Source organism: Akebia trifoliata, chromosome 11 (genome assembly GCF_017979445.1).
Source record: "Akebia trifoliata isolate Shusen 1 chromosome 11, ASM1797944v1, whole genome shotgun sequence".
Classification (NCBI taxonomy): domain Eukaryota; kingdom Viridiplantae; phylum Streptophyta; class Magnoliopsida; order Ranunculales; family Lardizabalaceae; genus Akebia; species Akebia trifoliata.
The window spans coordinates 48,684,737-48,695,834 of record NC_141385.1 but is presented as its reverse complement, the minus strand read 5'-3'; the positions used below and the strand labels follow the sequence as shown (position 1 = coordinate 48,695,834).

Below are 11,098 nucleotides of genomic sequence, written 5' to 3'. Positions count from 1 at the left end.
GTTTTCTCTCTACATTTTTTTCTCGAATATGAATCTCGATGACACAAAAACCATTCTTTTGGCCTAGAAAATATCTGATCATGAACTTATATATACTACAAAAATCAAAACTTGATTTAGATTTGTGAATATTTATGAATGATAAACCCATTGTATTTGACAGCAAATATCCTTGCCAGCAGGAGCATCTTGTATCTAATATCCAGTTGAATTTACTGGAAGGTAAGGCGGGAATCTAATTTAACCTACAAGTCGAAAGTTTTTTATGAAAGAAATAAAACTGTAACGTTGGATCTTGAAAGTATGGTACAGTCAGAGACCAACATAGTTTTGGCTTTAGCCACAGAAGTCCAACTACTCTTGCTTTTGTTGTATGCAATCACATAGGCCTGTCAACGGATATGTATCCGATCGGATACTACTATATCCGAATTCGAATCCAAAAAAAAAAAAAATATTATCCGAATTTGAATTCGAATCTGATCGGATATCCCTAATAAACATTTGAATTCGAATCTGAAAAATATGTCGGATATCCGATAATATCCGATCCGAAAAAAATACCATCGTCCTCAATCTGTCGGAGTTTGCACAGTCGAAACCCCCGAAAAATCACTCCGATTGATTCGGAGAGAGAGAGAGAGTGAGTGAGTGAATGAATATGTCCCTGTATTCTCGTCGGCCGGAGAAGACGTGTCGAAGTTCGCACAGTCAAAACTCGAAACCCGTAGATTTCCTCCTAAAAAATCACTTTGACTGGTTCGAATCAGATCAGAGAGAGAGAGAGGTACCTGATGCTCACCGGTCGGAGAAGACACTGTTACGGAGTTCGATCGAAATCCATCGTCACTGGTTTGTCTCGTTTTAGCCGTTTAGAGAAAATAAAATTTAAAAGATAATATTTTGTTGTATAACACGAATACACATCACCATATATACATATGTAAAAAAAAATTTGTAAAACATAAATATATATATATATATATATATATATATATATATATATATATATATTATATCGGAGCGGATATTATCGAATCCGATATCCAAAAATTTCGAATAATATCCGAATTTTCGAATTTGAATTCAGATTTCGACTATCCATTGACACCCTTACAATCACACCAGTTTATGTACTGTTTTATTGAGTAGGGCCCAGCTTTTTTAAAACATCTTTTAAGAATGTTAGAAAATGTGTGCAAGAGAACTTGCATCAGATATGAGGTACTAGAGTAGAAATCAATGCAAATTTTATTGGGATCTGTACTCATCTGGATTGTTACCTTTGAGGCTAGAGTTTATATAATAAAAACCTTTGTTGAATTTGAAAAATCCCATGCCCCATAAGCTTCCATCTAAAATTTTGCTTCATTAGTTATATATCTTGCCATTTCATTCAAGCGAGTTGTAAGGGCATGATACATATTAAAAAAAAGAAAGTCTGTTCCAATTACACACCAATGATCACTAACCAGACTGACTTTCCTTGTTGACTGTAATCCAATGGATTTCTATTACGTAAAATACGCAATCGATTTTTGCAATAGCACAATATGGATTTTTTGTCTTGGGACATTACTATACGTAACTTCGGTCTATGATAGATAATTTATGAAAGAAATCCAGAAATCTAAAATGTTGACTAAGGCGAGAAGAACTTTTCAAGAAACTACTTATTTTCATGATCTTTATAGTGATTTCCTTTTCTTTATGGATTGGATATATGTACTGTTGAGTTTGCTCCTACATCGGACACAAATTGTTTGAACTCTCTCCTTATAAATTCTTGGATCTCTCCACTCATTGCCAATTGATTTTGGGTTGGACTCCCAAATTTATCATGGTATCAAAATGAGTCAGTTCATATCTTCACGTGCGTGCGAGGGCTTTGAGTTGGATCCCCAAATTTAACATGTACATACCCACAACTTATGAAGATTCTAACAGAGAATATCTTAAACTCAAGAGCAAGTGTTATACTTAAATGATAACTAGCTACTAACCCACTTTCTTATTAAGAAATAAATTTTTACTCCATAAATCAAAAAATAATAAGAGCATACATAAAATGGGTTGTGTCTAGGTAAAGGACATCAATTTGCGTAACCCGTTTTGACATGTTTGATTATTGTGTCATTTTAAATCATGAAACATATGAGATATCTCAATATCACTAATTATTAAAGATTTGAAAATTATCAAAAAAAAATTTCTCTTGTAAAATTTCATTAATTAAAAAATTCATAATAATTTTTTTTTCAAAATTTATAAAATATAGAGGGCATTTTAAGATATATTTTAAATAATTAAAGGTTAAACTTTTAGGAAAAAAAAAACACTTTCATTACTATTTGTGATATCTGAAAACATGATCCAATGGCACAAAGATGTAGAGGACAAATTTTAAGAATATTAGAATTTTGGTGAAAATAAAACTTAATTTTTTTTACTTAAGATTAGAATTTTATAATACAAACTAAACGGGTCAGATCAATTCATCTATTTAATAAATGTGACGAGATCAAATTTATGTTTTTGACATTGTTAACTGAATCGGATTTGGGTTGGGTAAATTTATAGAATACCCTTATCTTAAACAATTCAACCCAACCAACCCATTGCCGTCCTAATTGGACATTTTTATATTTTAAAATATAAATAATATTTTAATATTATTCGATATTTTATGTCCGACCTCGGACTCAAAATGGGGTAATTTATGCATTAAAAATAAACAATGACTGCTAATCGGGAATTTGTAATAATAGGAAGGTCTTTACTTGGAGAACTCATAATTAATGGCTTCAATTGTAGCAGAGAGTTCTAAATCCTTGAAATGGGTACTTCACCTTCTCCTTGTTTCATCTTTTCCTTTCTTAATTCATGCTATTTATGTTGATTATCCCACTTCAACTGCAAACCTCTCTACTACATGGATTCTCGACCCTTTAAAGATAAAATCTGTCAATGGGTCTCGTTTGATGCCAATACTTACCAATACCATGCACCACTCTTCATCCGATCTTCCAACAATCGCATTTGGTTTCTTGAGCAATGAAAACCTTGATTCATCCTTTTATCTTGTAATCTTTGCTTGCAAACCAACCACTGTTTCAATCAAGCAAACAGAATCCCTTGTTTCTGAATACATCTGCGGAAGTGACCCTCCAGTGCTCTGGCGTGCAAATAGAGACAAACCTGTGAAACAGAACTCCACACTTCAACTCACCTTAGATGGAGATTTGGTCTTGAGAGATGTAGATAATTCTTTAGTTTGGTCCACCAACACATCTAATAAGTTTGTTGCAGGTATGAACATCACTGCAACTGGTAATCTTGTGCTTTTCGATACAAAAAACATGATTGTTTGGCAATCTTTTGATTACCCGACTGACACTTGGCTTCCTGGACAGAAGTTGAAGGTCGGGCAAAGTCTAATTTCCAGTGTTTCCATATCGAATTTAACTTTGTATTATCTTTCTGTTTTACATGACGGGTTGTATGCTTTTATAGAGTCTAGTCCCCCTCAAATGTATCGTAGAGTCTTGCATCCTGGTAAATTTTTTATGATTTTCAAAGAAGTGATACTGGATCTTATCAAGGGAGAATCGAGCAATCTAACATCAGTGAGTTATTCCACTAGAAGACATGAAAAGTTTCAGTATATGAAGTTGGATACAGATGGGCATCTAAGAGTTTATCGATTTGAAAGTGGTTTGGTGAATGTGGTTGAGGACATCTTGACAAGCACATTGGGTGACTGTGCCTATCCCAAAGTCTGTGGAAGTTATGGGATTTGTTCAAATGGAGATTGCAGTTGTCCCATTGGAATAGATGGAGATCCAAGCTATTTTCAGCAATTAAATTTTAGGGAACCCAGTCTTGGATGTGTAGAAATGACCCAGTTGTCATGTAAATCCCCTCAGCTTCATCTCCTTCTAGAGCTTGTCAATGTTTCTTATTTCAATTTCGATGCACTTCTTACAAATACAGATATTCAGAGCTGCAAAAACGCCTGTTTGAACATCTGTTCTTGCAAAGCGGCTCTATTCTGGCACCATGGGAATGTCTCAAATGGTAATTGTTCCTTACCTTCCCAGCTCTTTTCTCTAATGACCAGTAGAGATGACATTGTTGGCTATAATTCCACCACATTTGTCAAGGTGCAGAGGTCCTTAGTCGCACCAAGTCCCAATCCTCAAACACCATGGAATAGTCCATCAGAAGCTTCAAGAAAGAAATATGTTCGGACAAAAATTATTTTGGGTTCTTTTCTTGGTATATTACTTGCTTCTTTCCTCATTTTTAGCTTATGGTTTGTAGTTTTTCATAAGAGAAAGGGTGTAGAGGAAGAAGCAAAGGTAAATGATGCAGAGTGGGAAGAGGAGGATTTGTTAGCTCAAGCATTTGGAATGCCCAGGAGATTCTCTTATGAAGATTTGAAGTCCGCCACGGGGAATTTCCACAAAAGGCTTGGAGGAGGAGGATTTGGTTCTGTTTTCGAAGGAATTCTCAACTGTGGAACCAAAATTGCAGTAAAGCGCTTGGATTATATAGGCCAAGGAAGAAAGGAATTTCTAGCAGAGGTCAGGACAATAGGCAGCATTCACCATTTCAAATTGGTAAGATTCGTTGGATTCTGTGCCGAGAAATCTCATAGACTTTTAGCTTATGAGTACATGTGCAATGGGTCCTTGGATAAATGGATCTTTCGCAAAGACCAAGATCCCATTCTTGGTTGGCAAGCCAGGCGAAAGATCATCATTGATATAGGCAAAGGAATAACATATCTCCACGAGGGCTGTCGAATGAGAATAGCTCATTTGGATATTAAACCACAAAATATCCTCCTCGATGACAACTTCAGTGCTAAGATTTCTGATTTTGGGCTAGCTAGGTTGATCGACAGGGATCAAAGCCATGTGATGACTACAATGAGGGGAACACGAGGCTATTTGGCCCCTGAGTGGTGGTTGAACAGAAGGATTACAGAGAAAGTTGACGTATATAGCTTTGGTGTTGTCGTCTTGGAAATTATTTGTGGACGGAAGAATTTAGATTACTCACAACCTGAAGAAAATGAATTTCTACTTCATATAGTGAAGAAGAAAGCAGAAGAAGACCAATTGTCTGATATAGTCGACAAACACACTGAAGAAATGCAACGACATGTAGAAGACGCTGTGAAGATGATAAGGATTGGCATTTGGTGTTTACAGGATGATTACAATAGAAGGCCATCCATGTCAATGGTGGTGAAGGTTTTAGAAGGTGAAATCGATATAGAACCTATCTCCGACTTTACCTTCTTAACTTTGCCACCCGTTGTGGCTGCAAGAGAAGTCAATCCAGTTGCTTCAACTTCACAATTTGCAACAATCCTATCCGGTCCAAGATGAAGGGAATGACTCAGAAGTATATGTCCCATGGTATTCTTTTTTGTTTTTGTTATTGTTGTTCTTTTTTCCTTGTGTTTGGAGATTAGTAGTACTTCTAATGATTATTATTAGCCTTTTAGTTTGTTGTATTTTTCTGTAATGTAAACCTACTATATTGAGGCTTATGTGGTTATGTTTGATGGTCTTCTTGTGATGTTCACTGGGATAGTCCATCATTCATTTGTTTTTGAAAACCTGAGTGGCTCTGTGCTTCTTTCTTTTGCGATTCATGTAGGCTGCGCATTATACAGCACAATTAGTATGCTTAAACTCATAAGTCAGTTATTTGTTTGGAACATTTTTTAATATCCATTAATTAGGTCAGGCTTTTTACATTATTATAGGTGACTTTGATCCATGATAGATAGATTTATGAAAGAAATCCAGAAACCTAAGACGTTGACTAAGGCCGGAAGAAGGTTCCAAGAAACTAATTTTCATGATCTTCATAGTGATTTTCTCTTTTATATGGATCCTATATATATGTACATAATGTAATGCCCCATGCCCACAATAGTACAATAATCTTGATTTTGGGTTAAAGTCCGCATGACTTTAAAACGCATTATACTATGTAGGGTCTGGTTTGTTTTTATAGGTCAAGATTTGAGCGTTATCTTGTTCGACGTGGAAGGAATTGCATTCCTCCCTACCATTCCACCTTGCCACGGGATGACTCCATTTCGATCCCATGGTCTCCGTAACCCTTTCCATGTCCCTCTACTGGCGCACCAGGGAGGCCATGACACATACCCACAACCTATGGAAATTCTAAGAAATAGTATCTTAAACTCAAGAGCCGGTGTTTTTCTTAAATAATAACTAGCAAGTAACCCACTTTCTTATTAAAAATAAATAATAAGCCACATGAGCATGCATACTGCTATGTGAGGGGGAGTGGATCCTCCGTAGTTCTTTGTTCTTTTAGTTTCTTGTAGTTCTGTTAAATGGTTGGGAGAAATGCTATTTGGCAAACACGTGTAAAGACAAGCATTTTTCAATATATGGGTTAAAAGTTTTGGAATGGGCTGATTTTTGGTGAGGATGATCTCCTTTCTAAATTCACTGATTTTTTGTGAGGATGATCTCTATGGTAAGGAGATCATCTTCACCAAAAATCAGCTCATTCCAAAACTCCCAACCCCATCAAAAGTGGTTTACAAAAATTGGATGGTCCGTAAATCTTCAACTTGTGAATTGGGGTTAGAAGTTTTGTAATGAGATTGGGCTGATTTTTTGTAGAGATCATCCTCACAAAAAATCAGCTCAATCCGAAATTTCTTACCCACATAGGACAAAATTTTGTCACCGTTTTGTCATTCTAAGATTGTCAACCGAACATTCCTCTATATGGGGGGTGTTCGGCTGACAATCTTAAGATGACAACTTTGGATAACAAAATTTGTCTTATATAGCTTAAAAGTTTCTAATTTGGTTGATTTTTTGTGAGGATGAGTTCTGCAATGAGGAGATCATCCTCACCAAAAATCATCCAAATCTGAAACTTCTAAGTCCATCAAAAGTGATTTACAAATTTTTGGTAAAAAATCATTGATTCACAATCCCATTCTGAAACTTCTAACCCATATATTGAAAAATGTTTGTCTTTAAATGCATTTTCAAATGTAACTCTTGAAGGCCCCCTATATAGATATATTTATGAAATGGTTGGCACCCTACCATTTGCCCTTTTGTCCTACATGAATTAGAAGTTTTGGAAATGAAACTTATTTTTGTTACTTACGATTTGAACTTTATTGAACAGATTACATAGTTCGAATCAGTTTATCTCTTTAATAAATGTGAAGAGTTCAGATTTAAGCTTTTGACATCTTGAAGTGGGTTGGGTAGATTTACAGAATACCTTACCCCAACACAACACAAACAATTCAAGCTGACCCAACCTATTGCCGTCCTAGTAGGACATTTTTTATATTTTAAAATATATATTCGATATTTTATGCCCAACCTCGGACAATGTCTCAGTCAAAATGGGGTAATTTATGCATTAAAAATAAACAACTGCTAATAGGGAATTTGTAATAGGAAAATGCTGGAATGACACAAAGGTGACAAAAATGATGCCGTGGCTTGTCTATAACCGTAGATGCTTTTTTACTTGTATCTCACGGAAAAGCATCTACGGTAATGTGCACGACACCACATGATTTTGTCACCTTTGTTAATAATAGGAAGATCTTTGGAGAACTCATAATTAATGGCTTCAATTGTAGAAGAGAGTTCTACATCCTTGAAATGGGTACTTCACCTTCTCCTTGTTTCCATCTCTTCCTTTCTTAATTCATGCCATTTATGTTGATTATCCCACTTCAACTGCAAACCTATCTACTACATGGATTCTCGATCCTTTAAAGATACAATCCGTAAATGGGTCTCGTTTGATGCCAATCCTTACCAATATCATGAACAACTCTTCTTCCCATCTTCCAACAATCAGTTTTGGTTTCTTTATCAATGGGAACCTTGATTCCTCCTTTTATCTTGTAATCTTTGCCTGCGGACTAACCACTGTTTCAATCTGGTAAAAAGACCATTGTTTCTGAAGACCCTCCAGTGCTCTGGTGTGCAAATACAGACAAACCTGTGAAACAGAACTCCACACTTCAACTCACCTTAAATGGAGATTTGGTCTTGAGAGATGTAGATAATTCTTTAGTTTGGTCCACCAACACATCTAATAAGTTTGTTGCAGGTATGAACATCACTGCAGGATGATTGCAATATAGTCAACAAACACAGTGAGGAAATGCATGACATATAGAGGAAGCTGTGAAGATAAGGATTGGCATTTGGTGTTTACAGGATGATTGCAATAGAAGGTCATCCATGTCAATGGTGGTGAAGGTTTTAGAAGGTGAAATGGATATGGAACCTATCTCCGACTTTACCTTCTTAACTTTGCCACCAGTAGCGGTTGCAAGAGAAGCCAATCCAGTTGCTTCAATTTCACAATCTGCATCGATCCTATCCGGTCCAAGATGAAAGAAAGGACTCACAGATATATGTGCCCATGGTATGCTTCTTTTTTAATTTTGTTCTTAGGTTTCTTATTTTTTGAGAGGCATATTATTTTTTACGACTAACATTATTCATTTACTTCAAAAGCGTGTGGGGAAACCCTTCAATATCAAATATATATTTCATTTACTTTGTTGCATTTTCTTGTGATCTAAAGCTCTTGAGGCTTAGGTTTGATGGTCTTCCTGTGATGTTCTGGTGTGTTTCAGGTTGGTTGCTGGTGTGAAGTGCAGAGAAAGTTGGCAAAACATTCATGGGTAAGTTAACCTAGAAAGACTATAGAATGTAGCATACAAAGTAGATCTATAGTTACAAGTCATTCTCAAAGTTGGCCAAACATTCAGCTGGCTTTGCATATTTCATCAGTTATTTCTGCAGATTCATATACTTCTACTTATGACTAAATCTAAACATTTGAGAAGTCACTGAAATTTCTACAATCGCAGATAAATTTAATAATACCGAATAAAAAAAATTAAAAAAACCAACACTGCAGTGTATATTTGTGTTTGCCTTGCCTGTCAAAACAAAAATGCCTTAAATGCAGAACACCCATGAACCATAAAGCTACAATTTATCTTGATGTTGAGAGTACAAAAGCCTATAATAAATGAGGAACATAAGGTAGAACTGGTTGGAGGGGGAATGACATGGGAAAATCTATAACTAATATCGGGTTCCAATTCCATGATCCCCTCCAGAATCTTGACCACTGTAGATATCGGCGGTCTTCTTGATTGATCACCATTCAAACACCACATTCCAAGCCTTATCATCTTAAAAACTTCTTCTTCATGGGACTGCATATCTTCACTTTGATATTCAACAATGTCCGTCAATCTGTTCTCCTCTGCCTTCCTTTGCAAAAGTCTTAATAAGTGCACATCTGATTCAAGCTTGGAGTAATTTAAGTTCTTCCTTCACTGACAACTTCTATAAGAACAACCCCGAAGCTGTGAATATCTGCTTTGACAGTAATGCGTGAGTGCTACCACTCGAGAGCTAGGTACCCTAGAGTTCCTCTCAGGCTGGTTATCACTTGGCTTTCATCTCTGCCAATCAACTTTGACAACCCAAAATCAGAAAGTTCGGCATTGAAGTTCTCTTCAATAAGAATGTTACGTGGTTTCACATCCAAATGAGCAATTCGTTTTCTACAATCTTCATGAAAATAAGCTAATCCTTTCACTACGTCTAACATTATCTTACGTCTTACATCCCAAGCAAGAGCGAGATTTGTACTCCTGCAGTAAATCCAGTTGTCCAGCAATCCATTACTCATATACTCGTAAACTAAAAGCTTATGTGATTTCTCAGCACGAAAGCCAATAAGCCTTACCAGATTGATGTGATGAATGTTTCCTATTGTTTCTACCTCTGCTAAGAACTCCTTTGTTCCTTGCCCAATATTATCCAGCCGCTTCACTGCAATCACTGTCTTATCTTGGAGTACTCCTTTAAACACAGTTCCAAAACCTCCACCTCCCAACTTTTTCGAAAATTTCTTTGTTGCAATGTACAGCTCATGGTATGAGAACTTCAATGGCGTCTCAGATCCTCGCTCGAATGAAGTGTTCCCCTTTAACACAATTTGTTTGTTCTCCCACCAGATCACAAAACAAGTAACGATTATAAGTAAAACAATAACGATCACAATGACAATCACATTGCCAGCTCTAGTTCCTAGTGCCCCAGACCTTGATTGGTAATAAGGGGTCCGAGGAGCTGTAGGAGAGGACAGAGTATGCACCTTGATATGGGATGATGAATTGTACATATTATTAGGCCTTTGATATCCTATGATTGATAGAACATCAGAAGGCATAAAACAATAGCCTTTTGACGGACTGTTACAGTACAAAACAGTTAGTTACAGTACAAACGATGGAGATTAAGGTAGAACGGAAGGTTTTCGTGCTGAAGGAAGCGTGGATTCAACGAAGAAGAGGTTTAGAAATTAAGGAAATGGGAAGAAGACTGGTATCTACTATTCAGCTTTTGGAGGAGGAAGCAATATGGGTATCTCAGCAACTGGATGTAGCGCGAACTTCATTGAAAATTATCAAAGTGAAATATTCGAAGGATGGCAGAATTTTTATGCTTCAGGGGGAACAGAATCCATATGGTGTCATTAAACTGATCAGAGAATGTCACTTAGTAAACACAACAAAATCCCTCCATTGAAACATCACAGTTCAATGACCTTTCAATTTCAAGGCCACAGAACAGACTTAAAAATGAGTTTTTTTATTTATCTTTTGTCAAACCTAATCTAAATCATGATTACGACACGGTTAGTTGGTTAGATTTTAGTTTTCAACATGGCCTCTCTACCAGTGCTCTTTTGCTCATAGTTCAACAATCATTTGACATGTGGCACAAATGACATCAATGACAATAGGAAATTTCTCTCTTGCCCAGAGTGAAAAAATGAGATTTTCTAATGGGATCATCTTGTCGTATTCAAAAACATGAACCGATGCAACAGGGTTGCAGAGGATGAATTAGTACGATTTTTTTTCAACATTGAATTTTAATTTTAAGTTTGTATACTTGGAAATGACATGAAATTAGTGGGTTTGAGACAAACCTAATTGGGTTTGTATCATAATACTATTGAC

At 36.2% G+C, this 11,098-nt stretch overlaps 1 protein-coding gene across 1 annotated transcript; it reads left to right on the top strand.

Annotated features, from left to right (window-relative positions):
- Positions 1–2,734: 2,734 nt before the first annotated feature.
- Positions 2,735–6,085, top strand: LOC147392327 (G-type lectin S-receptor-like serine/threonine-protein kinase SD2-5). Its single transcript, XM_086417350.1, has one exon. It carries the CDS (start codon positions 2,799–2,801, stop codon positions 5,397–5,399), a length of 2,601 nt encoding a protein of 866 aa, XP_086273476.1. The 5' UTR covers positions 2,735–2,798; the 3' UTR covers positions 5,400–6,085.
- Positions 6,086–11,098: the final 5,013 nt, after the last annotated feature.

Coding starts and splice junctions, on each gene's coding strand:
- LOC147392327 (XM_086417350.1), top strand. CDS start 2,799: ATGGCTTCAATTGTAGCAGAGAGTTCTAAATCCTTGAAATGGGTACTT.